The sequence below is a fragment of the Prionailurus bengalensis genome, chromosome E1 (assembly GCF_016509475.1).
Source record: "Prionailurus bengalensis isolate Pbe53 chromosome E1, Fcat_Pben_1.1_paternal_pri, whole genome shotgun sequence".
Lineage (NCBI taxonomy): Eukaryota > Metazoa > Chordata > Mammalia > Carnivora > Felidae > Prionailurus > Prionailurus bengalensis.
This window is the reverse complement of record NC_057347.1, coordinates 11197212-11223521: the sequence shown is the minus strand read 5'-3', so window position 1 is coordinate 11223521 and position 26310 is coordinate 11197212. Positions and strand designations below refer to the sequence as shown.

The window sequence follows — 26310 nt, the reverse complement described above, 5'->3', positions numbered from 1 at the left end:
CAGCCCCCGGGGTTCATCCCTTCTCCTCCATCTGTACTCATTCCCTGGTGCCATCCTCCAGAGCTGTGGCTTCAACACCGGCTGGATACCACTGGCTCCCGAACTGATGTCATCAGCCCTGACCTCTGCAGAGTGCCGCCCACCCCCCCCCCCCCCCCCCCCCCCCCCCCGCCCAACTCCCTGGCAAGGCCAACATGTGCAACGCTGACATCTGGCCATTTGTCCTCTACCTGCTCCGCCCACGCTCTTCCTCCTCTCAGCCACTGGCCTCTCCATCCTTCCCCTTGTTCAGTAAGGAAACCTCAGAGGTACTCATGACTTCTCTGTAAATCCTGTGGGATCTACCAGCAAAATACGCCAGCATCCCACCACCGCCCTCCACCTCCGCTGCCTCCAGCCCAGGCCAGGCCCCCGGCGTCGGTCACCCGGACCACCACGCGGCAGCTTCTCTGCCAGTCTCCTGCTCTCGCCCTCACCTCCTGCAGCTCTTGGCCCCAGTGTTACTTCCTGGTGTCACCTTCCCCAACCCCTACTCAATGCTGCACAAACACCCCTTCCCTGCTTTATTTTAACCCACAGCACTTACCCACCAACTGACCGATTACATCTCTCATTTTCCTTGTTTGCTGACAATCCCCCCCCCCAGCTCTGTAATGTCAACGCCACAAGGGCAGGGTTTTCCTCGGTTTCCTTCTCAGCTGTATCCCCTGTGCTCTGACAGTGCCTGGCCCACAGCAGGCTTTCAAATACTACTGAATGGATGAATGAATGGACCAGCGAATGTGTGCTGCCTCCAGCACCCCCGGAGGGGCAGGGGCCGGGCTGACAGAGGAATCCAGGCGGGAGCCCTGAACACGGACATGGCCTCCAGTGGTATGTCAGAGATAAGCACCGTGGAGGCCTTGGTGCCTGATGGATGGAGGCCTGGCTGGGTCTCTGGCTTACCCAGTGGTTTAAGCAGGGCCTTCAGCCCCAGAGCTCCAGGAAAGCCCAGGCTCTGGAGTCGGCTCAGTTAAGCCCCTGCCTCCACCTTATGCGAATTGAAGATCTGTTTTCAGTCATTCAGAGGATGCCCTGATCCTTGATCCTTGGGCAGAGGGAGGAGGAAGAAAAGAGGGATAGTGCTGAGGCCTCAGGTTCCAGAGCTGCTGCCCCTGAGGCCCCCCACCGCCCCCCCACCTTCCACACACACCCTTTGTCTAACATGCCACAACCCCTAGCACTTAAAGTGCAGATTCTCAAAAGTGGACTGGTCACTGGCCAGAGAGTGGGCGCATGGCCTTGGGTCAGATGTCCACCCTGGAGCAATCAGCTGCACCCACAGAAGGCAGGAGCTGCACGATCACTACCTTCTCAGCAAGGGCAGAAACTGGGAGGAGAGGCCAGGGCTGGGTAGGCATCCCAGATGTGAGCCATGCGTGTGGCCTCTCCAGCCACTTAGGCTACCCAGGAGCTCCATCAAGTCTTGCTTCCTCATAAAGGAGACAGGGCATGGCTTATCACTCCCATCCTACAGATGAAGAAACCGAGGCCCAGAGAGGGTAAAAGGCTTTCTTGAGGGCATACAGCCAGCTGCTGGCAGAGCTGGAAGTCAGAGCCGGGACTGGCCCATCCTCTGTTTTTGCTACCCCAGCCCCCTGGCGTGTGGTTTCACAGGGCCCTGCGGGAGTTCCACCAAGATGCCCCCCACCTTGTCCTGCTTTCTGAGCTGGCAGCCCAGTTGTCCCCAATGCATTATTCATGCTCCTGAGAGCTGGCCAGCTCTGGTTACACTGACCGCAGCGCTGGACATGTGCTCTGCCCACTCCCCTCCTCCCTTGCCCAGGACCTGGTGGGTCCAAGTTTCCCCTCCAAGGTAACTTAGTGGGCTTTGAACATCCCACTGTGGCTCAGGGCATGTGGCTCCACTCTGGCCCAGTACAGATATGCTAGGTGATTTAGGGCAAGTGGCTTCCCTGTTCTGGGACTCAGAGTCTCCCTCTGTGAAGCAGCCGTGACCCCAGCATTTACCTGGGAGCTACCTGAGGCAGCTAAGGCACAGGGAGACCTTGACTTGTCAAAACAGTCCCCCTCCTGGCGATTTTAACGCCAAGATGGTCGCCCCCAGCACAGGTCTGGGCCAGGCTTCCCCTGCTCCCTGGTAAACAACACCCATGCACTTTCCACCACCACTCGGGTGAAACCCAAGGCGGCTCTGGAGGAGATGAATTATGGATCCGCCCTCCCGTAGTCTGGTCCCAGCCAGAAGAAGCTTGGCTGTCCCTCCCCAGGCCACCCAGACCAGTCTCAGCTGCTCCCAGCCCGAAGAGGCCGAGTGTCCAGCTGCGGGCAGGAAACGCGGGGTGTCTCCTTGTCTCCAAGTCCCAGAGCTGGTGACACGGGCCGCGGCCCGGTGGGGAGCAGGCAGCCACCATGGCGAAGGAGGAAGAGGATGAGAAGAAAGCTAAGAAAGGGAAAAAGGGGAAGAAGGCGCCGGAGCCGGAGAAGCCCAAACGGAGCCTGAAGGGGACATCGCGGCTGTTCATGGGCTTCCGCGATCGCACGCCCAAGATCTCCAAGAAGGGCCAGTTCCGGAGCGCGTCGGCTTTCTTTTGGGGCCTGCACACCGGCCCGCAGAAGACCAAACGCAAGAAGAAGGCGCGCACCGTGCTCAAGTCCACGTCGAAGCTCATGACACAAATGCGCATGGGCAAGAAGAAGCGGGCAATGAAGGGCAAGAAGCCGTCCTTCATGGTCATCCGCTTCCCGGGCCGGCGCGGCTACGGCCGCCTGCGGCCGCGTGCCCAGTCACTCAGCAAGGCATCCACGGCCATCAACTGGCTCACCAAGAAGTTCCTCATCAAGAAGGCCGAGGAGTCCGGCAGCGAGCAGGCCACGCTGGACGCCTGGCTCAACCGCTCGAGCTCCCGCATCGGTTCCCGCAAGCTGCCCTTCCCGTCGGGCGCCGAGATCCTGCGGCACGGAGGCCGCCTCCGGAGGTTCCCCCGCAGCCGCAGCATCTACGAGTCGGGCGAGCCCGTGGGCTTCCTGCCCTTCGAGGACGAGGTCCCCTTCCGGCCCTCGGGCTCCCGCAAGTCGCTGTACGGGCTCGAGGGCTTCCAGGACCTGGGCGAGTATTATGACTACCACCGCGAGGGCGATGACTACTACGACCGGCAGTCGCTTTACCAGTACGAGGAGGAGCAGGAGCCCTACATGGGCTACGGCCCCTATGGCCCCTACGGCCCGGCCTGGCCACCCTACGGAGACCACGCCCACGGGTACCCGCCCGAGGACCCCTACGACTACTACCACCCGGATTATTATGGCGGTCCCTACTATCCCACGTACCCCTACAGCTACGGCTACGACGATTACGAGCCCCCATACGCGCCCCCATCGGGGTACGCGTCTCCCTACAGCTACTACGATGCGTACCAGGGCGAGGCGTACCCACACGGCTACTACCTGGATCCCTACGCACCTTACGAGGCGCCATACCCGCCCTACGACCGCCCGTACGACCTCCCGTACGACGTGCCCTATTTTGATCCATACGGGGGGCCCTATGGCGCCCCCTATGGCATCCCGTACGGCGAAGGCATCTATGGCGGCGGAGACCAGGCCATCTATCCGCCCGAAGTGCCCTATCTTTACCCAGAGGAGCCGGCCTTCGCGTACCCGTGGGTGCCGCCGCCCATCCTGTCGCCCCACAACCCGTACGCCCACCCCATGGATGACATCGCGGAGCTGGAGGAGCCGGAGGAGGCGGGCGCCGAACGGCAGACCACCTCCTTCCGCCTGCCCAGCGCCGCCTTCTTCGAGCAGCAAGGCATGGACAAGCCCGCCAGGTCCAAGCTATCCCTCATCCGCAGGTTCCGCCTCTTCCCGCGGCCCCAGGTGAAGCTGTTCGGGAAGGAGAAGCTGGACGTGTCCTTGCCCCCCTCCCTGGACATCCCTCTGCCCTTGGGGGATGCGGACGAAGACGAGGAGGAGGAGGAGATGCCCCCTGTGCCTCCGGTGCCCTACGCCCACCCCTTTTGGGGCTTCCTCACGCCGCGCCAGCGCAACCTCCAGCGCGCCCTGTCCGCCTTCGGCGCCCACCGGGGCCTGGGCTTCGGCACCGACTTTGGCCGCCCCCCACCTCGCCCGGCCACCTCGCTGGCGCGGTTCCTCAAAAAGACGCTGTCCGAAAAGAAGCCCATCCCGAGGCTCAGGAGTAGCCAGAAGGCGCGGCTGGGAGGCCCGGCAGTCCGGGAGGCGGCCTACAAGCGCTTCGGCTACAAGCTGGCCGGCATGGACTCCGAGCGCCCCGGCACGCCCATAGTGCTGAGGAGGGCCGAGGCGCGGACGCGCAACAACAACAACTCCCACCGACCGCCCTCGCCCGCGCCCGCGCCCGCGCCCGCGCCCGCGCCTCGGCCGCCCTCCCACTGGAGCGCGCTCCTCTCCCCGCCCGCGGCCCGACGGCCCCCCAGCCCGGGCCCAGGGCCCCCGCCCGCCGCGCCCTTCGCCCCCGCCCTCTCGGGCCTGCCCCGGCCCGCGTCGCCCTACGGCTCCCTCCGCCGGCACCCGCCGCCCTGGGCTGCCCCGGCCCACGTGCCCCTCACGCCCCCCGCCAGCTGGTGGGCCCTCGTAGAGCCACCTCCCGTGAGCCCGGAGGTGCCCCCGGACCTGCTGGCCTTCCCCGGCCCCAGGCCCTCCTTCAGAGGCTCCCGCCGGCGAAGGGCGGCCTTCGGCCTCCCCTGGCCCCCGCTGCCCTCGCCCCAGCCCTCGCTGAGGAGCCTGCCGGGCTTAGGCTACCGCTCGCCCGTGGGGCCCCCGTCCCCTCAGCCATCGCTCCGCGCTCGGCCCTTCCAGCCTCCCTTCTCGCCCCCGCCGCGCCGGCCCCGCTCGCTGCGGGAGCCCCCGTCCCCGCACCGCCGCTCTGGGCGCCTGGGCCCACCCCGCTCGCCCGTGCTGGGCTCCCCGCGGCCGCCCTCCCCGCCCCCTCTGTTGGGCCACAGCTCGCGGTGTCGCTCCCTCAACCTGCCTTCTCACCTCCCGAACACATGGCGGCGACTCAGCGAGCCGCCCACCAGGGCCGTGAAGCCCCGGGTGCGCCAACCCTTTCAGCGGCCTCCCAACGCAGGGTCCTGGCCGGTGGCTGCAGCTGCCCCTGAGCGCCGGGAGAGCCAGCGTGAGCCTGAGGACTCAGAGACACCCTGGACGGTGCCCCCATTGGCCCCCAGCTGGGACGTGGACCTGCCTCCCGCCCAGCGCCCACCGTCGCCCTGGCCGGGAGGTGCAGGCAGCCGCCGGGGCTTTTCCAGGCCACCCCCTGTGCCCGAAAACCCCTTCCTCCAGCACGTGGGCCCTGTGCCACCTCCTGCTTCCCAGTCTGAGGACCCAGCCTCCGCCGACCTGACCAGTGTCTTCCTGGGTAGGCACCACGACCCAGGGCCTGGACAATTGGTAAAATCAGCCAGCCCGATTCCTGAGAAGCCAGAAGAAGAGACCACTCCGGAGGGCCCTCAGTCACCAGCAGAGCCTGAGCCCTCCACCCCCACCCCTCCCAAGGATTCCGCGCCAGAGCGGAAGACGCTAAGGCTCAGCCTCTCCTACCCGCTGGCCACATGTGATAAGATGAGAGCCACGTGGCCACCATGGCGCCGCTGGGGGACAGTGCCCAGCGCCCCAGCCCCCTTGGCACCCACTGGGGCCCCAGGGCCCCTGCCCAGGGTGGGCGAGCGGCGCCAGGCAGGCCCTGGGCGTTTTGCAGTGGTCATGCCACAGGTGCAAAAACTCAGCGCTTTCCAGCGAGTTGGTCCTGCCCCTCTGCAGCCCCCTGTCCAGATAAGCCGGGACCCGGAGCCCGGCCCCAAGCCAAGAGCCTGGAATTTGCTCTGGTCCTGTTTCTGGCTGCCGGCAGAAGCCCCTCGACCCTGGCCACGAGTGCTCGCCCGCCCCCAGTCCTGCCGCCTGGGCCCTGGAGCCAATTGCCTGCACCATGGGGGCCCCTGGGAAGAAGTTGGTCCCAAAAGCTGGTGGAACAAGGTACGAGGGCAGAGGGCAGAGGGAGGGCTTGGGGGTTCTGTGCTGGGAAACAGGGACGGCCTCGGGATCTTGGTCAGCTGCCGCCTGCTTGGGCCTCAGTCTTCCCATCTGTGACCTGAGGAGAACAGCCTTGGGCTCCCAGAGCCTCTGGAAGATTGAACAAGAGGATGCCCAGCACAGGCAGGCACAGTACAGAGACTCCCGAAATTCTTCCCAGTCACTTCAGAGAAGGGATCTTGTCCCAGCCTGTGCTCTGGGCAGCCCTGTCCTGGGCCAGGCTGAATGGCGCATCTGTCCCCAGCAGCCCCCCAGAGATTTTGGCTGAGTGCACAACTTTAGGACTTGTCTGTCCACCCTGTCCCATCCCCACATCCACGTCCGTGCTGTTCCTCCTGTCTCCTGCTGACCCTCCCCCAGACTGGAGTCTTTTTTCTCTTCTGCATTCCTGCTTAAGGGCAGTCCCCTGGGCTGCAGGACTCTGCACTGCCCAAGGGTGAGGGGCTTAGGACCCAAACTTCTGGGTCCTCAGTGCATGGTGAGGAAAATGAGGACCAGAAGATCACACGGGGGACCAGGGGCTGAGCCAGGAGTCTGTCTGGGCCCTCTGTAGGGTGCAGGGCAGGTGGCTTAACTGAAGGGTGCCGAGCTCGTGCGTGGCTACCCTGCTCAGGGAGGAACGCGAGCCTGATGCTGGGTGGCCCTCTGAGGAGGGGGGTGGTCACCGGAGACTCCCCCGGGACGCCTGGGGTGGGCGGGGCACGCAGGGGGTGGCGGGCGTTTCTCAGCCTCTGCAGACGGTGCCCCGTGGAGCGGGCAGCTAGCCGGCCCGGCGATGGCGACCGGGGCGGCCTGGCTGCTAGGGGGGCCCTGGCCCCGGCGGCGGGTGCCCCGTGCTGTGTGGGCGGCAGCATTGTGGGAGCGGGGCGCGGGGCGCCCGGGGGTGAGGGGCAAGGATGCCTGGGCCCTCCTCACCCTGGAATACGTGAGTGGCTGAATTATTCAGGGTTTGTGGCCACTGGCGCACATGGCCAGACGGGTGGGCGGGAGGCCAGGGCCTAAGGGTGATACTTGCCGTGCCCTACTTAGCAGCCTGCTGACAGGCAGGCGGCATGCAGGGCTCTGTCCTGGTGTCCCCTTTCCTTGCCTGCTCAGAGAAGGGTGCGGGCTGGAGCTGAGAGGCTGGAGAGGCAGGAAGCACACGTGTGCTTGCAGACATGCAGGTCACATGCAGGCCTTTGTGCCCGGGACACGTTCTGAGGCATACCGTGGCCCGACAAGGAAAGCGTGTGTGTGTAATGTGTGTGTGCCAGGGCCCGCGCGTATGTGGCATCCTGGGTGTCACGAATGTGCACATCATTGGGCAAGATGGAGATCCCGCAGGCCACAGGTGGCATCGGGACTTTTGTCTTGAGACCCCCAGGTGTGGTTGAGACAGCCCCGGCTCTCTGTGCACATGAGAGTGTGTCAAATGGGCGTTGAGAGTGTGTATTACAAGCGTGTGTGCCTCTGGCAAGGCCTCCCAGGCCTGTGTGCATGCCCTCAGGCATTCTGCAAGACCACGGGTGTGCGTGGGGGCTGCATGAGCTGTTGCATACGGGGCTGCATGTAGGGGTCTCTGTGCTCGCCCCGGGCTGGATGCAGGGGTACGGTACTGAGCAGGGCGGTTCAGTGTCAGCCCTCCCAGAGGCCCCACGCACCAGGACCCGGACGTGCATCAGGTCGTTGCAGAAGCAAGGATTTGGGGTCCACCCAGGGAAAGAGCGGCTGGGAGAGCCTGAGGTTGGGAGGCCTTCTAGGCAGTCAGAGAGAACACTGTGTGTGTGCGTGTGCTTCCCCCCCGGGGTCAGGATACTCGGGAGCCCCTGGGAGCACCTGCCACAGGGAAGGCACGGGCAGGAGGCCGGCATGTGTCCCCCGAGTAAGGGCTGCACGCAGGCTCCGTGGGCCACAGTATTCCACGGCAGGGAGGCCTCAGGACCTGGCTGGGCCCTGGCCTCGGGGTTCTCTTCTCCAGAACAAGAGCAGGTCCCAGGCGTTTCCAAGATAGGGGGCCACCCACGGGCGCTCTCCAGCCAGGCCGACCACAGACTCTCTCTCCCAGATGCACTCCATCCGCAACCTGCCTACCACACGGTTCCGTGACCAGTGCCGGGAGGATGGTGTGGAGGACATGACGCAGCTGGAGTGAGTGGGGTGGGGCCGGCAAGGGGTCACCACGGGGCTGCACGCTCCTGGCCCGAGCACCTCCTCCTACGAGGGGTGCCCCTCACCTCCTAGAACATCTCCAGAGCCTCTGTTTCCTTATCTGCAAAGTGGGAGTTGTGAAGTGTCCCGGAGCCGGTGTGTGCGTGTCTAAGCTCTGACTTGGACGGGCCTGAGTTCAAACCCCAGCCTTACCACCTACTGGCTGGGAGACCTTGGACGCATTACTTTGCCTCTCTGTGCCTCGGTTTCTCATCTGCAAGATGGGGGTGGGTGACTGTTATTGTGAGGGGGCTGGCACGTTGGAGGTGCCCAAAACGTGAGGGCTATGCTGGTCAAGATCATTATCCAGTCACGGTGACTCAGCTCTCACGTTTGCTCCCCAGAGAATCCCCCAGCCCCACGAGGTAGTATATATCCATTGGACAGATGAAGAAATGGAGGCACAGAGAAGTTAAGGAACTTGCTCAAGGCCTCACGATTGGTTGGTGACTTGAACTCAGGGCTTTCTGACCAAGGCCCTGCACTGAGGGGGAAGGTGGGCCCTGATGTCCCCTCTTCGTGCCCTTTCAGAGACCTCCAGGAGACCACCGTGCTGTCCAACCTCAAGACCAGATTTGAACGGAACCTCATCTATGTAAGTCCTGGGACTGGGTCTGCCCTGGGCTCAGATCAAGAGGTAGCTGTCTCTCGGGGCCACAGTGGGAAGCACAGATTTCTTCTGCTGAGCCACAGAAGCCAAATTTGTGGCTTCTGGTTTGAACTCTGGGGTTTCTACCGTTTGAGTATGACATGCTAGAGCCTGGGGTTCTCAAATCCAAAACGCTAAAATACAGAGTCTTAGACTGGTGGATGCCAGGGAGAGAGACCTGGAGACAGGAAACCCAGAAATGAGTGGCTGTTCACTGGGGACCTGATAGATAAAGCTTCCAGAGTCCTAGAATCTGTAGACCTGGATCCCAGGAAGGGGTTGGCCAGAGAGGTGGAAGGAAATCTCTGGCCCCAGAACAGTGGAACGGAGGGCCAGAGGCCCAGAACCACAGTGAAGGAGGGAAGGCCACCCACAAGGGCTCTGGCCACCTCAGAATGCCCTGGACTTCTGACTCCCTGCCAACTCCAGGCAGTGGAGGTTTGACCTCACTGTGAGGCAGAAGCTTCTGGGGCCTGGCCCTGACTATGAATAAATGAAGGATGCAGCAGCTGACACAGCCACCTTTGCACAGTTGTGGCAGGGCGGTTTTGCTCACTTAGCCTTCTCCCAGCCTCAGCCTGGTACGGTGCCTGAAATTCCACTACCAGAGTACGTGACCCATCAAACTATGAGAGGGCCCGAGGTGCAAACACGGAGGCCAGGCAGCCACACATCTGGCCCCGTGAGAACGGGGCTCCGGGCTCCTGGGAGCAGGGAGAAGGGCCATGAGGAGGCAGAGAAACTGAGACCACCGTGTGCCCAGCAGACCTACATCGGCAGCATCCTGGTGTCGGTGAACCCGTACCGAATGTTTGGAATCTATGGGCAGGAGCAGGTGCAGCAGTACAGTGGGCGGGCCCTAGGAGAAAACCCCCCGTGAGTATCTCTGGGGATGGGGAGGGGGCTGTCCCGGGGTCCCCTGGGTCCCTGCCTGCCCCTGAGCCAAGGGTGGGGCCAGCTGGTGGCGGGTCGTCCACCTGCTCGGCCGAGTGGTCTCTCCCTAAACTTCTGTGGCTCTGACCAGAATGGGGGCAGGGAGCATTTCCCCAGGGTGAAGGGTGGAGCAGAACTGGCTGCCGAGGTGGACAGAGATGTTCTCCTACCTGAGGGTTTTGAGAGGCAGGGTCCTGTCCCAGTGATACCTGTGGCCTGTCTCTCTAGGCACCTCTTTGCAATCGCAAATCTTGCTTTTGCCAAAATGCTTGATGCCAAACAGAACCAGTGCATAATTATCAGGTGAGCAGCGGGTCAGGCCGGGGACCTCTGTGTACAGGGTGGGCGGGGGGTATGTATGGGAGGAGTCTCAGATGATGGGTCTGTATCAGGCCAGACCTGCTATGGGACCTGGGAAAGATCACGTGACATCTCTGGGCCAGCCAGCCCATGTCCTCTGGTGTCATAGGAGGTGGAAGAAGGGTAGGGGTAGGGGGAGCCCAGAACAGGCAGTGAACTGGTTGAGTCTCCTTCTGGTCCTTTTCCCGGTCAGTGGAGAGAGTGGTTCTGGAAAAACCGAGGCCACGAAGTTGATTCTACGCTACCTGGCCGCCATGAACCAGAAACGAGGCATCATGCAGCAGGTGAGTTGCATGGTCTGTCTGACTCCCCAGGACTCCCAAGCTCAGTGCTCCCCGAGAGACAAGGCTCCTTGGCCCCATTTGGAGGATGGGGAGGCTGAGACCAGGGTTGCCCTGGGGGGGCTCCTAGGACTCTGGCTCTTTCAGCCACACCCCTGCCCGCCCTGGCCATGCCTGCAGGGAGCTCCCTCCTGCCTGTGCTCCAGGGCAGCTCTGGTTCCAGCCGTGCTGGGCCTGGCCAGAGAGGAAGCCCCATGGGCAAGGGGAGTCACTCCATTTCTGCTGCCTGGCCTCATCTTCTTGGTGGTGAAAGAAAGGACAGGCCTAGTCAAGGGGGTGGGGTGCAGTAGATGCTGGGGTGCTGAGGACACGGGACCGGGGTAAGCACAAGATTGGAACATTGTGGACAGTGCTAGGTCCTCCAAACCTGAGAGTGTTAGACCCTCATAAAGCTTTCCCGAGGGCATACTGTGTGTCCCTCACAGTCCGGGCTAGGTGATGGCAGCAGCAATGCGGACAAGTGTTCCCGCCCTCATGGGAATTTCGTTATAGTAGAAATGGAAGAAAAAAAATACACAAGTAAATCGTGTTTCTGTGAAAGGGTGGGAATTTGTGGAGGGAAAAAAAAGCAGGGAGGGAGATGGGGAGTTTGGGGGGGTTGTAATTTGAAGCATGGTGGTCAGGGTAGGCTCCACTGAGAAGGGATGAGAGTGGGCCCTAAAGACATCTGGGGGAAGAGCAGACAGGGAGCAGGAAGAGCAAGTGCAAAGGCCCTGGGGTGCAAGGAGGTCTGGTGTGCTCAGGGGATGGCAGTGTGGCATCATGGAGTCCAGGCAAGGGAGGACAGTGGCTTGGGCCAGGGAAGTGGTGATGGAGATGGTGAGCACAGCTAGACCCGGGTGCAGTTTAAAGGTCAGCCAGAGACTTGCTGAAGGCCAGATTGGCGTGTGACGGAGTGGGTCGGTCCAGGGGCAACCCCAGGCATTTGGATTGAGCCATAGGCAATGTGGAGGTGCCATCAGCTACATGGGTAGGGCTGTGGAGAAAAGACACAGGTACTCTGAAGTGTCTGCTGGGCATCCAGAGATGTTGGGAAGGTGGCAGATGTACCATGAGCCTAGAGCTCAGGGACGGTGAGGCTGGAGGTGAAGCCCCACCAACTGAGACTCCAGAACCTCTCAGACTCCCTGCCCCAGACTATGAAGATTTGCAAGTGGCCGCAGCATCCCAGCCAATGACAGTCTTGGCAGGGGATCCAGGGGCATCAGGTGGGGGCCACGTGGCCCTCAGTGGGAATTGGGTCAGCTCAGGCTTAGGAGTCAAGAGGGGTTACTTCCCCCGGTGCCCCCGACGCCTTCCTTGGCCTACCAGCCTCTCCTATCCCAGCCTGGGCCTCTGGGGCCCTCCCTTTGCTTCAGCCAGGGTTTTCAAAATCTAAGTTCAGACTTCTGGCTGGGTAGCAGGGAAATGTGTGCGTTGAGCCCCTCCTGTTTGCTCGGGGCTTTCATTATGTTGTCGCGCGAGAGCCTCACGGCAGCCCTGGGAGGCAGGTATGTCTGTGTCCATTTATGGATGCGGAGACTGGGGCCTGGGAAGGGAGATGACTTACCCAGTGTCCCCAGGTGAGAGGGTGGAGGAGCTGGGATTTGAAGCCCAAGGCAGAGAGCTGTCTTAGCAGGGGTCAGGGAGGACAGTCGTGGTCGTGGCATGTGCCAGGCATTCTGTAGAGGTAAGGATGGGCCCGCCAGCTGGGATGGTCACCGCCTCATTTCCCAGCCGCCGCTCTGCCCTGCTCGTGTAATCCGACACTCCTTACCCAGGGTCAGTTTCAGGCACACTCTTAAACAATCCAGGGTTTTATTTATTTATTTATTTTTAATTTTTTTTTTTTAATGTTTATTTTTGAGACAGAGAGACAGAGCATGAACGGGGGAGGGTCAGAGAGAGAGGGAGACACAGAATCTGAAACAGGCTCCAGGCTCTGAGCTGTCAGCACAGAGCCTGACGCGGGGCTCGAACTCACGGACCGCGAGATCATGACCTGAGCCGAAGTCGGCCGCTTAACCGACTGAGCCACCCAGGCGCCCCGACAATCCAGGGTTTTAAACAACGTCTTTTGCTTTGGCTCCACCTTACCCATCTATGGGCGTCATCGTCAACCTCTCTGTCATCAGTCAGCAAGGTAGTGCCACGGGGTACCACCCAAACCTTCCAACGTTCTGGGGAAAGTCTCAGGGTTCCCTTTTGTTGGACTAGTTCTGGCCACGTGTCCTCACTGGACCCGGTTGTGTCTTGATTGGCCGAGGCCCCGGCCACGGGCTCTGCGTCTGGGCCGGGAACGTGAGCAGCATTCCGCGGGGTGGAGGGTTGCTGGATGCCGCCCAGCCCAAACCGCAGGCTGTCACCCCACCTGCGGGTTGAGCTAGGGGCCCCCACAGGGCCAGATGTTCCCCCGTCCAGAACACCAGTCCTCTCCCCAGCCCCAGGCTGGGCTCTAGGAACAGAGAAACGGCTGACCCACGCTCAGGCCCAGGCGGATCTCAACTTACTGAACCACCCTAGGCCAGTTCCCCCTCTTGTCTGCGCCTCATTCTGCCCCTTCACATGGTAGACGTGGTATTTCCTGGACTGAACGGGACCAGGAGAGTGAACAGATGGAGGGGGCTGGCGCCTTCCCCAAAGTAACATTTCTGCAGACGCTGGGCCTTCCCTGCCTCTTCCCTGAGAATGTCTCGGGAGGAAATGAGTCAGCCAGAAAATGCCGTACACCCGACACACACATGCTTGTCACGGTGTTGTGATCTCACTCGTGTAGACTCTGGAGTCCCCGGGAACGTTACCTCGCCTTTCCAAGTCCGTTTCCTGATCTGTAAAACGGGTGACATCAGTTCCTACCTCCTGAGATTGTTGACACCCGTGTAATTAGGGCAAAGAGTCTGGCACATGGTAGGTGCTTAATAAACGGGAGCGGTGACTGGCTACGCCTTGGGCAGTTCTGCTGTCGTGAAATGCTAGCCCTCTTGAGATCTGTGGAGCAGGTATCTTATGAGGGCCTCCCACGCCCCTGCTCCCGTGTAGACGCTGGGGTCCCAGAGGTTGCAAACAGACAAACATTCCTGCTGTGGGGGCTGACATTCTAGTGAGGGAGAAGTGAGGCGAGGGGCGCCTGGGTGGCCCCGTCGGTTGAGCGTCTGACTTCGGCTCGGGTCATGATCTCACGGTCCGTGGGTTCAAGCCCCGCGTCGGGCTCTGTGCTGACAGCTCGGAGCCTGGAGCCTGGAGCCTGCTCCGGATTCTGTGTCCCCCTCTCTCTCTGCCCCTCCCTGCTCCCACCCTATCTCTTTCTGTTTCTCAAAAATAAATAAGCATTAAAAAACATTAAAAAGAAAAAAAAGAAGTGAGGGGATTTGCCAGTGGTGCAGAGGGAGTGGACACTGGTCCAGAGGCCGGCTGGGGCCTGGGTATCGAGGGGCCAGTCAGAAGGGCTGAGGTGCCTTGCAGAGAGGGGGAGGGAAGAAGAGAGGCCAGCCGGGGGCTGGACTGTGCAGGGTGTGCGGTCAAGGCAAAGGCTTGGCTTTGAGCCTGAGGTGGTCTGGGGATGGGGATGGGGTAAAGGGGACATCCCCAGAGCCTTTTGGCACGTGGGCCCAGCAGACTCCCACACCCTGGGGCCATGCTGCAGGCCCCAGGCCGGGACAGCTGGGGTCTCTGAGATTCGTGGGTTTGCCCACCCCGGAGGCCCAGAGGGGTCGGTGGTCCCTCCATGGTCTAAGGCCCCTGGTGACCTGGCGGGAGAGGGGGTCAGTCCTACAAGTGACCTGCTTCTGTTCTTGTGCCTCTCTCCTCCTCCTCCATCCTGGGGACTCCTGAAGATAAAGGTACTTGGAGTGTGCACGTGTGCCTGTGTGTGTGTACGTGGTACACACGCTCGTGTGCGAAGGCAGGATGCGCAGGAAGAGGCATCCAAAGGCCCGTCCTGGCTGGGGGCTGTGGTGGGAGGGGCGGGGCTGGGAGAGGGTAGCTGCGGCCTGAGTGTGGGGGTTGGCAGCATGAGGCAGGCATTGGGGGACACTGGGGAGACCCGAGGGTTCTACAGGGAGCCCACCTGCGGTTGCCCCTCACACAGGGGGTCCTTGGGGAGGTCTGTGTCTGGGAAAACCTAGGGGTGGCCCTAGCCATGCTCCCTACTCTAGGCCCCCAGAACAATTCCCACATCTTCTGGGGTCCAGATCCTGGAGGCAACACCCCTCTTGGAGTCCTTCGGTAACGCCAAAACTGTCAGGAATGACAACTCCAGCCGCTTCGGGAAGTTTGTGGAGGTCTTTCTGGAAGGGTGAGTGGGACGGTGGAGGGACCCCCAAAGGCCTTGCAGGGCACTCCGCGTCCTGGTGCAGCCCCTGAGAGCCCACACCAGCGACTCCACCCACCCAGCCACCCTGCACGAGCTGACTGTGCTCCCCCACTCCAGGGGCGTGATTTCTGGTGCCATAACCTCCCAGTACCTGCTCGAGAAATCCAGGATTGTGTTTCAGGTGGGCCAGGCCCTTTCAGACCCTTGTGTGTTGGGACGGGCTGGGGGTATGCAGATACTCAGAGCCTGACACGTGGCAGGGCTGGGTAAATGTTGGGTTAATGAACAAAGACGTGTCCGTGTGAGCATGTGATCTGCTCCCCTCTCTCCCCCGCTACAGCCACATTGACCCTTTTCTTGTCCCTGAAGCACACCAGCCATGATCCTGCCTCAGGACCTTTGTACCTACAGTTTCTTCTATCTGAGCACTCTTAACCACCCCCCCCCCCCGCCACCAGACACCTTACATGACCAAACCCCTCACCTCCTCCAAGCCTTTCCTGAAATGTCATCTGCTCAGGGAAGCCACCCCATTTAGAATGAAGTCCCCCTCCACCCCCCTGGAACCCCCCCACCCCCTCCCCTGCTTTATTTCTCTCCAGAGCTCTTGTCTCTACCTGACAGGTTTTAACCAGTGATTTGTTGAGTATCTATCTCCCCAGCTATCAGGTGGGCTCCGTGAGGTCGAGGCTTCTGTCTCCCTTGTTCCCCCACTGGGTCTCAGGGGCCTACAGCAGGGCCTGGAATACAGTTGTCCTTCAGCCACCCTGGCTGAGTAAACCATCAGGAGGTCCCGTGTGTGCACATCTGGGCTGTGGACACAGCATAGGCAGGTGTGTGTGCCCAGCGTGCACAGGCGAAGAAAGGCTGTCTTTCTCGTGTTTCTCCAAACGGAATTAAATCTTGACCAGAGCCCCCTCCCTACCACCATACCAGTCCCCCACCCAGTGCCAGGCTGGGAGCTTCCTCATCACAGAGGTGCCCGGTCTCAACTGTGGGCCCTGGCATCGTGTGTGTGTCTGGGGGTCACCTAGGCGGTGGCTCCCTTTTCTGCACCCACCTATCCGCCCTATAGGCCAAAAATGAAAGGAACTACCACATCTTCTACGAGCTGCTGGCCGGGCTGCCCGCCCAGCTCCGACAGGCCTTCAGTCTGCAGGAGGCCGAGACCTACTACTACCTGAACCAGGTGAGTACCCGCAGGTGTCCAAGGGCCCCCCGGCCTGGCACCCCTGCCCCATCACCCAGGGGGGCTGAGAGAACCAACTCATGGTGTCCTAATAGCCAGCCAGCGTAGGCGATGGGGTTTGGGGGCATGAGTTTGGACTGAAAGTGTCTCATCACGGCAAGGGTGACAGGCATCTTTAGGGTCCACGGTGGGGGTAAGAGAGGCCTACCTGACTCTTCATTTCTCTATAGCTTAGAACAGCACTAAGCAGCTTGGAGCTCCTGCACTTCCCTTTTCGGGCCTCAGCTTCCTCATCTGTAAAGTGGGGACAGCGTAATGCCACTCGTTAGGGATGCGGTGAGGAGGAGATGAGGAAAGCTACACCAAGGGCTTTGCACAGGGGCTGGCGGGCAGCACCTGCTCAGAGCCTCCTGGCCCGTGGGAATGGGAGTGCCCGCCTTGGGCCACACTGCCAGTGAGCCAGGGCAGGGACCTTGAGAGCCCCCGGCCCCCAGGGCCCTCAGGGACCCTGGGCAGGGGCCGGGGGCTCTCAAGGTCCCCCGGCCCCTGCCCTCGCCCAGGGTGGGAACTGTGAGATCTCAGGGAAGAGCGACTCGGACGACTTCCGCCGACTCCTGGCCGCCATGGAGGTGCTGGGCTTCAGTGGCGAGGACCAGGACAGCATCTTCCGCATCCTGGCATCCATCCTGCACCTGGGCAACGTCTACTTTGAGAAGTACGAGGTGAGAGAGCCCACAGCTTGCCGTGCGGCCCTGGCACCCTCGGACACAGATCATCTTCTCAGAGGCTTGCGGGCCACGCGTATTTGCCTTTCAGGTTCCACCACGCACATATCATTTGTTCCCTCAAACAACGGGGTTGCTCATCTTCTTATGGATGTATCAGAGCTCTTTGTATATGTGAAGGAAATCAGCCCTTTGCCTCAGATATGAATTATGAATATATTTCCTGGATTACCATTTATATTTTGTTTACAAAATTTTTTTAATCTCAAAAATTGTCTGTTTTTGAGACACACACACACACACACACACACACACACACAGGGTGCAAGTTGGGGAGGGGCAGAGAGAGAGGGAGACACAGAATCCGAAGCAGGCTCCAGGCTCCGAGCTGTCAGCACAGAACCCAATGCGGGGCTCGAACGCATGAACCGTGAGATCATGACCTGAGCTGAAGTTGGACGCTCAACGGACTGAGCCACCCAGGCGCCCCAATATTTTGATTTGTTTTTTTCATGTTTTACTTGGTGGTTGGTTTGGTTTGGGTTTTGCCATGTAGATTTTTAGAATTATTCTCAGGCATTTGGTTTATCAATCTTGTATAAATTTTAGATTTTTTTCTTATCACTTTTAGAGAGACTCATCTCTTTAAAATTACAACAGATTTCTCCCATAATTTTTTCAAACCCTTTTATGGGGTGTGTGTGTGTGCGTGTGTGTGTGCGTGTCTGTGTGTGTGTGTGTGTGTGTGTGTGTGTGTGTTAATATTTAATCTTTGGCTTATCGGAATTTATCCCAGTAAAGTTTGAGGTAGGAATTCAATTCCTTTTTTTCCACATGATTCCTCAGTTTTACTAATCCTGTAATTTGAGAAATACCTACTCACCATGTATTAAGTTCTTATGTACATTTTTGCCTAATTCCCCATTTTCTGTTGTGCTTCGTTAACCAATGTATTATGTGTCTATTCCCAGACTGTTTTAATTATCGTAGCTTTATAGCGTCAGGCTATCTCGTAGGGCCTCCTTCACTCTTTCGGAATTTTCCTGGTTATTCTCGCTTATGTTTTTAATTTTTATTTTCTTTAATGTGTGTTTTTTTTTGGGGGGGGAGGGGAGAGTGGGAGAGGGAGAGGGGCAGAGACCAAGGAAAAGAGAGAATTCCAAGCAGGCTCTGTGCTGTCAGCTCAGAGCCTGGCTAGGGGCTTGAACTCATTAACCATTAGATGATGACCTGAGCTGAGATGATGACCTGAGCTGAGATGATGACCTGAGCTGAGATGATGACCTGAGCTGAAACCAAGAGTCGACACTTAACCACCTGAGCCACCCAGGCGCCCCTACCTTGCTTGTGTTTTTTGTATGAACTTTAAACCCAGTTTGAAACGCAGTCCTATTGGTATTTTGCATAGACAGATGCACAGGAGACGGCCTCGGTGGTGAGTGCCCGGGAGATCCAGGCCGTGGCGGAGCTGCTGCAGATCTCCCCCGAGGGCCTGCAGAAGGCCATCACTTTCAAAGTGACCGTGAGTCCTTGGGGGACCCGGATCTACCAAGCCTCCTGCCGGCCCTTAGACAGCATGGGCTCCTCCCTCTGCCTGGCTCGTTCTTCCCTTTTCCACGCCTACTCTTCCTTCAAGACCTGATACAGGCATTCCCCCACCTCCAGTGGGCCACCCCTGACCCCTGTCTGGGTCATTACTTCCTCCAGGCTCCCACAACCGCTGCCCCTCTGTCCCATCCCAAGGCTGATCTCACTGTGTCTGTCTGCTCATGCCAGTGTCTCCCCCCTTAGACCAGCAGCCCTGTCCCTGCCAGTGTAGGCAGGCAGAGGGGGGATGAGGGTGTCCTGTTCCGCCGCTGGCCAACTGTGTGCCCAGGACCAGTCAGATCATCGTTCCTGCTCCCTTCCCCATGTCCCGCCTCCAGTCCTCTGGGGGCTTCCTGGAGGTGGTGGCCAGCCTGCTGTCATTCAGGGGTCTCATCCCTCCCCAGGAGACAATGCGAGAGAAGATCTTCACCCCCCTGACAGTGGAGAGTGCCGTGGATGCCAGGTGAGTCCTGGTCCTCCACGCCTGAGCCCCCAGATCCGAGGCCCCCCCGCACTAGGCCCACCTGCCCCACACCTTCTCTGCTGCAGAGATGCCATCGCCAAGGTGTTGTATGCACTGCTCTTCGGCTGGCTCATTGCCCGGGTCAACGCGCTGGTGTCCCCACGGCAGGACACGCTGTCCATTGCCATCCTGGATATCTATGGCTTTGAGGTAGGGCTGCACGGGTGGGTGAGGGACAGGGGACATAAAACCTCATCTCTCTCACGTCTCTGCCTACAGCCCACACCGTTATCTGTCCTCAGTCTCCTGCCATCACCTTCCCTCACCCGCAAGCACTCCCTGAGGCCACGGAAGGCAGGGAGGGCACTGGGCCGCCAGACGGGGGTGAGCGGGGCCCTGGTGAGGGGCACACATGGGCTACTGGCCAAGGAGGGAGCAGGCCCAGCCTCACCACCCATCTGGCAGGACCTGAGCTTCAACAGCTTCGAGCAGCTGTGCATCAACTATGCAAATGAGAACCTTCAGTACCTGTTCAACAAGATCGTCTTCCAGGAGGAGCAGGTGGGCGGGGCCTCGCTCAGCACTCTTGTCCCCTCCTGACTGGGCAGTGGGCCTCCTCGGAGCCTGACAGGATATGCTGGTCCTTTAGGGGCAAACCGGAGGGTGTCAGGTGAAATAGAGGGAAAGGCATTCTAAGCCAAGGGCCAGCACGTGTGAAGGCCTGTGCTCTGGAAGGGAAGACGCTTGGTGCTGAGCCCAGAGAAAAGCCCTCTTAGGGGATCCTTCTCACCCCGTACCGGGCTGGCCCAGGTGGAGGGAGAAGCAGGGCTCAGAGGGGGTTCGTGTTGCCCTTCTGGGGAGGGAGCTTCCCGTGCAAGCAGAGGGGCCCCTGGTCAGGCCCCTTCAGGTGGATCCAGCCCGGGAGGTGGGTGGATGGGAGCTGGGCAGGGTGAGGAGGCTGAGCCCCTGACGTCTACAGGAGGAGTACATCCGGGAACAGATCGACTGGCGGGAGATCACCTTTGCTGACAACCAGCCGTGCATCAATCTCATCTCACTGAAGCCCTACGGCATCCTGCGTATCCTCGATGACCAGTGTTGCTTTCCCCAGGTGAGCCACGGGTGCCCTGTGAGCCTGGTCAGGTTGCTCAACATCTCTGGGCCTCCTGTCCTCATCAGGCCCGAGTCCTGCATTCTTCTGTGCTCTGGCCTGGGGACAGGAGATCAGGACACCCAGCCGGCCATTCACAACCTGGGGGTGGGTGATTGAGGCTGGAGAGGGGGCTGCGGGTGTCCAGAGGAGGGTACTAGCCTGGGAAGTTATAGAAGCCTTCCTGGAGGAGGTGACCTTGAGGTTGGGCCTCAAACTCTTGATTAGAAGACACGAGGGTAGGGTGGGCGCTCTGGGCAGTGGGACTAAAGAGTACAAAGAAGGCTGGGCTGGAGGGTGAGGCAGCTGGGAGCTAATGGGACACTCCTGTCTGGGAGGGGGGTCCATTTAAGCCTCCCCACCCAGGGCAATGGGTAGCCAGAGGAAGCTGTGACTTGCTTCTCCCCAGTGCTCCCTGGGAACCAGTTCTCCCTGGAGAACTTGTCACTAGCCCAGGAGCAGGGTACCCAGGTTCCCCACACACCCGCTGACCCTCGCCTGCCCCCAGGCCACAGACCACACATTCCTGCAGAAGTGCCATTACCACCACGGCGCCAACCCACTCTACTCCAAACCCAAGATGCCACTGCCCGAGTTCACCATCAAGCACTACGCAGGCAAAGTCACCTATCAGGTGAGACCCGAGACAGCACGCACGGCCCCCAGTGCCGCTGTTCCCCGCAGCTGAAGATGGAAGGGCAACGTGGGCTGCAAACGCTCCCACCTGGTTCTAGTTCTGGCCGATCCTCAGTTGTGTGACCCTGGGCAAATTGCTTCACCTCTCTGAGCCCATCTCCTTATCTGGAAGATGGGGATAACAATGGTGCCCATCTCACGTGCTGAGTGTGAGAAGCCTGGGGCTGGGGGTGGTGATAAAGAGTAACTGTTATCAGTAGTGATGTAGTCACTCTCATCACTGTTATCTGACACATTCCAGCTTTTGTCCCCACCTGGGCCTCATTTTCCTCACCTGTAGGACAGACACAGGACAGTGTCCTCCACCGAAGAGGGGGCTAAGAGCCACACTGGTCATGTGAAGCTTTGGCTAGGACTCCCCTCCCTGGAGGATGGGAAGGGTAGTGGAGGCAGAAGGGGAGGGGACCATACCAGGGAGAAGAATCCAGCACCTCCTAGGACAGATAGGGAGATGGGAGGCCTGGAGGGGCAGGGCCAGGGTCCCCCAGGGGCTGTGAGCCCCTGACCTGCTGGAGGGAGGCAGGGAGGAGGAGGGGAGCAGACAGGCTGATGCACATGGGGGTAGGGGTAGGCTGTCCCCCGTGCCTACCAGTGGGTCCAACCCAAACTGCCCTGTTGTTCCCCCTTTGCAGGTGCACAAGTTCCTAGACAAGAACCATGACCAGGTGCGCCAGGATGTGCTCGATCTCTTTGTGCGGAGCCGGACACGGGTGAGCAAGCCTCGCCTCCTGCCCTCTGGCCCTGCCCCAGAGCACACAGCCTACCATCAGGCCCCTCTCTTAGTCCAGGAAATGGGGAGGTCCCCTGGTGCTGGTCTCGCCTCTGACTCGTCCTGGCGCCGGCCAGGTTCTGACCTTGACCCCAACCCTAACCCAGAGTCTTGCCTTGCTCTGTCTTTTCTTCCATTCTTGATCCTGTCTCCTGAAGGTCTGTGCCCCTGGCCGGCCCCACTGGATTGCCTTGTCTGTCCTCTGGCCCATCCTGGCCCTGCCCACCCAGCTGTGCCCTGCCTTATCCCCTCACTGAGCAGTTCTCCCAAATGGCCTTGTTGTGCTCAGCCACCCACCCCACTCTCTGGACCTCCACCTTCTCTCTTCCAAATGGGAACCCTCCTCCTCAGGTCATTGCCAGAGTTCATGACCATGTGTGTAACAGGCCAACTCAGGTGCACAGTCAGTGCCTGTGTGTTCCCCAGACTGAAGAAAAAAGAAAAGTCAGCCCAACCATGGGATAGGTCCTCTGCAAAGCACAGATCACCCTGACTCGGGAGGTGTGTGATCTGGGAGGACAGCAGCCTTGCAGAGAGGGCAGGGGCCCAGTGGGTTAGTTTGCTGATCACGTCGGTTTGGAGATTTGACTCCTTTTGTTCTTAACTCCTTTTGTCCACCCCCTCAACCTCTATTTCCTCATTTCTGTCTCTCGGCCCCCATCTCTCCCCGTTTCCCTGTCTCTCGGTGCCTTGACCACTGTCCCGGCCTGCTGCCCGCCCCTGCTCAGGTGGTGGCACACCTCTTCTCCAGCCATGCGCCACAGGCTGCCCCTCAGCGCCTGGGCAAGAGCAGCTCTGTCACCCGGCTCTACAAGGCGCACACAGTGGCCGCTAAGTTCCAACAGTCGCTCCTGGATCTGGTGGAAAAGATGGAGAGGTGAGCATGGCGGGCGGGGTGGGCACCCAGCCTCACCTCTGACCCACCCCGTGACCCTCGGGTAAGCACCTCCCTTCCCTGGGACCTCATACTACCCTCCTCCCACCTCCGTCCAGGTGTAACCCCTTGTTCGTACGTTGCCTGAAGCCCAACCACAAGAAGGTATGTGATGGCTGAGGTCCCTGGGAGAGCCATATTCTCTTCCCCATGCTGTGTGACCTTGGGCAAGTGGCTGTGCCTCTCTGGACCTCCATCTTCCCAGCCCACTGTGGGAGCTATTTGTCATCGATAGTGCCATTTGCACACGGGTGGGCTAGTGTGTCAACTCCTCATCTGGGCTTTCCTTACAGGAGCCAGGCCTCTTTGAGCCAGATGTGGTAATGGCACAGTTACGCTATTCGGGGGTGCTGGAGACCGTGCGGATCCGCAAGGAGGGCTTTCCAGTGCGCCTGCCCTTCCAGGTGTTCATCGACAGGTACCTCAGCCAGGGTGGGTCCTGAGCTGCCCAGATCCTTATCCAGCTCCCCCATGGCCCCAGGAATACAGAACCCAAGGCAGGACAGAGCTTGCTGTGCACAGTTGCTCAGGTTGTGTGCCACACAAGATTATTACCTGCTAGCTGTCACGTGGCAGGTACATTTCTTATTTTGCATTTTCTCATGCTTTTATTGTTAACGTGTGGAGATTCCGAGGGAATAATTCTAGGTTATTATGACAAGTTTCCAGCAGATGGCGGTAAAGCGTCTTATTCGACTGAAACTGTTGGGATTTTCTGACAGTCAGAAGTGGCGTCTGGGGATGGAGTGCCTATTTCTGATTAGAAGACACTATGACTAGAGCCTCTGCTGGAGACTCCGTGGTCTAGCGGGCAGCTGGGGGTAGGTCCCTTAGCCCCAGGCTGAGTTTGCACCCCTGCAGGTACCGCTGTCTAGTGGCCCTCAAACACAACCTGCCAGCCAGTGGGGACATGTGTGTGTCGGTGCTGAGCCGGCTGTGCACGGTCACGCCAAATATGTACCGCGTCGGTGTCAGCAAGGTGAGTGCCACCCCACACGCGGTCCCTGAAGCCCCGCGTTCAGGGGTTTTAGAACCGGAGCCTCTGGAGTCAGAAATGCCCAAACTAAAGATCCCTGGCCCGGAGGCCGCGCAGTTGAGTTTGGTCGATGGAATGCTCACTCTGCCTCTGGACCTTTGCTCGGGTAGCTCCCACGGTCTAACGCACCGTCCCTCTTTGTTCTCCCTCTCCAAACTCAGCCTGCGCTGCTGCCCCATCTAGTCTGTCTCCACCGCCTTCTGGAGGGGAGGGGCCCCAGTCCGCTCCCCAGGCCCTTATGTGCCTCGATGCCTGCCTCCTCTCCTCAGCTGTTCCTGAAGGAACACCTACACCAGCTGCTGGAGAGCATGCGCGAGCACGTCCTGAACCTGGCAGCCGTCACGCTGCAGAGCTGCCTCCGCGGCTTCTTCATCCGGCGGCGTTTCCGCTCCCTGCGCCGCAAGATCATCCTGCTGCAAAGTCGGGCCCGTGGCTACCTGGCCAGGTACAGCCCAGACACGGCAGGCCTCCCCGGAGGCCTAGGGCTAGGCGAGGCTTGGGAGAGGCCATACCTGAACTTGGGCAGTAAGCCCCCTGGCCTGGCGGCGTGCAAGCTGAGAGTCGGGGCCTCTGCGGGAAGGATGTTGGGATTCTCTAGGTCTCTGCTTTTGGACGTCCCGCCCACCTACCCCTTGGCGCTTGTGATTGATGGGCGGGAATCTTTCCAGCCAAGAGGGGTCCCACCCTGCATCCTAGGAGCCCCAGTAGGATGTACATGCTGGAGACAGGTTAATCCAGGCTCTGCCACTTAATGTGCTGTGTGATCTTGGCTAAGTCACTGCCCCTCTCTGAGCTCCAGCTTCTCTTTGTAGCACAGGGCTGCCACACTGACCGTGGGTAGTGATACCCAGGCCAGGCTGGCATGGGCATCTCCGTATCTCCGTCACCTTGTGATCCCAACCCCTGCCCCTCCGCCTCCCCCCCCCCCCCCCAGACACTTCTTTCCTCCCCACCCCCAGGCAGCGGTATCAGCAGATGAGGAGGAACCTGGTGAAGTTCCGGTCCCTGGTACACACATATGTGAACCACCGGCATTACCTCAAGGTACAGTCCCACCCCTCACCCTCCTCCCGGGAGCCAGGCGGCAGGGAGAGGGAGGAGGCACTTAGCACCCAGGAGGAGACTGTTGGCCTCAGACAGTCTTGGGTTCGAATCCCCGCTCTGCCACTTCCTAGCTGTGACCTTGGCCTCCTGTATCCTCACTTTACCTGTTTACCCCCTGGGGTCTTGGAGGGGGGTGAGTTCAATGAGCTGTTACACGGGAAGGAATTGGCCTGTGCCGGGTTCACGGTGGGGCCTTGAGCAGTTGGGTATGATGGAATTTGTCGACCTGAGCAGCACCGGATATGGTCTTGCTCTTACCTGAATGCCGGTCTTGGCTTACTGTCATCTAAACCAACCACCAGAACGACAGTTGCAATCCCCAAGGCCCCGAAGAACCACCTGGCTTCTACTGAAGGTTTTGTGGAGCTCAGAGAGGATTCCATCGCACATCTCTCGGCTTCTTCCCAGAAAGCCCCCTGTGGGTCTTTCCCTTTCCCCAAAGTATTACTCCCTCTGCCCCTTACCTCTTTCTCTTTTTCCCTTCCTTTCCTGTTTCTCTGGCCACGCTTTTGCCTTCCCTCTGCCATCTGCGAGGCGGGGCAGATGCCCCCTTTGCTTCTCTCGCCCGCTGCCTCGTGCCGGGCCGGCTGGGGCCGCCCCCCGGGCCCGAGGCCTGCCGTCGCCTCTGCCCACCATTCCCCGCCTTGACCATCTGCTCTCCTGCAGCTGAGGGCAGAGCGGAGGCTCCGGGCGGAGGAGGCGCGGCTTCGGGAGCAGGAGGTGGGTGTGGGGGCCGGGCGGCAGCCAGCACAAGAAGGGAGGCTTGCAGGTAAAGTTGTGGCGGGCCTGGCCCTCACTAGGCGCCGTCCCTCCAGGAGCTGAGCAAGCGGGAGGTGGTGGCCGTGGGGCACCTGGAGGTACCCGCTGAGCTGGCGGGACTTTTACAAGCCGTGGCAGGTACTTCCGTGCCGGACGGTGGGGTGGGGGTGGGCGTGGGCAGGCACAGGAGCCTGGCACCTCATACCCTCCTCTCTCCACAGGCCTCAGGCCAGCCCGGGTGCCCCGGGTGGTCCCCGTGCGGACTCCCCGGCTCCAGGCCGAGCCCCGTGTCACACTGCCCCTGGATATCAACAACTACCCCATGGCCAAGTTTGTTCGATGCCACTTTAAGGTAATGGCTGGCATAGGCCCAAGTGGCTCTGGCCAGTGGGCGCTGACCAGTTAAAGCTAACACTGTACTTGTCCGGGGGCCGGCTCCTGGCCGTGCCCTGTGGCATGAGGTAATGAGCCCTTGAGTTGTGGATCGTGAGGAGTCTGGGGGCTCCCGGGGAAGCGCTGGACAGAAGCAGTGGGCCCTCGGGGGCTTAGGAAGCGGCTGTTTGCCAACCAGTTGGAAATATTTCAGATATTTAACAACCGGTAGGGCCACAGTCATCCCTACTCTCACTTCTGGCTCTCCAGGAAGGGGGGCTCTCCAAGGGGCGCAGATAGTCTCCACCACCAGCTTGCTGAGGGCCAGAGTCTGCCCCTCTTCAAGCCTCAGTTTCTCCATCCATACACTGGGGAAAGGAGCCCTTACCTCACAGGCTCCTGTGCCCCCACCTGGCATAGGGCAGTGGATCCAGATGTGCCCGTGAGTCCCAGGTCTGTCCCCACGCCCCTGCCCCGTGCCCCCAGGAACCTGCCTTCGGGATGCTGACCGTGCCCCTGAAGACACCCCTCACGCGGTTGCCAGTAGAGTGCCATGCAGAAGCCGTGAGCGTCTTCAAGTTGGTATGGGTCTGCCCAGGTCACCCCTGAATTCACAGGCCTTGAGGCCCCTTGTCTCTCTCCCCTGGATGCTCCACTAGCCCAAGGCCTTAAGCCCAGCCCTCTTCTTTGGAG

At 60.2% G+C, this 26310-nt stretch overlaps 1 protein-coding gene across 1 annotated transcript in view; it reads left to right on the top strand.

Moving 5' to 3' along the window:
• The first annotated feature begins 1971 nt into the window (after positions 1–1971).
• MYO15A (myosin XVA) overlaps positions 1972–26310 on the top strand; it is a 52275-nt gene continuing 27936 nt past the window's right edge. Inside the window, exons 1-27 of the mRNA XM_043583303.1 lie at positions 1972–6015; positions 8117–8199; positions 8791–8854; positions 9675–9784; positions 10070–10144; positions 10395–10485; positions 14355–14360; positions 14712–14815; positions 14951–15014; positions 15909–16022; positions 16583–16744; positions 18156–18269; positions 18739–18797; positions 18884–19358; positions 19777–19908; positions 20456–20581; positions 21276–21353; positions 22141–22289; positions 22406–22451; positions 22640–22764; positions 23208–23325; positions 23652–23827; positions 24342–24426; positions 25153–25206; positions 25302–25383; positions 25467–25597; positions 26104–26199. Coding sequence (XP_043439238.1) covers positions 2413–6015; positions 8117–8199; positions 8791–8854; positions 9675–9784; positions 10070–10144; positions 10395–10485; positions 14355–14360; positions 14712–14815; positions 14951–15014; positions 15909–16022; positions 16583–16744; positions 18156–18269; positions 18739–18797; positions 18884–19358; positions 19777–19908; positions 20456–20581; positions 21276–21353; positions 22141–22289; positions 22406–22451; positions 22640–22764; positions 23208–23325; positions 23652–23827; positions 24342–24426; positions 25153–25206; positions 25302–25383; positions 25467–25597; positions 26104–26199 — 6522 coding nt within the window. The 5' untranslated portion in view covers positions 1972–2412. The remainder of the gene's footprint in view (positions 6016–8116; positions 8200–8790; positions 8855–9674; positions 9785–10069; positions 10145–10394; positions 10486–14354; positions 14361–14711; positions 14816–14950; positions 15015–15908; positions 16023–16582; positions 16745–18155; positions 18270–18738; positions 18798–18883; positions 19359–19776; positions 19909–20455; positions 20582–21275; positions 21354–22140; positions 22290–22405; positions 22452–22639; positions 22765–23207; positions 23326–23651; positions 23828–24341; positions 24427–25152; positions 25207–25301; positions 25384–25466; positions 25598–26103; positions 26200–26310) is intronic.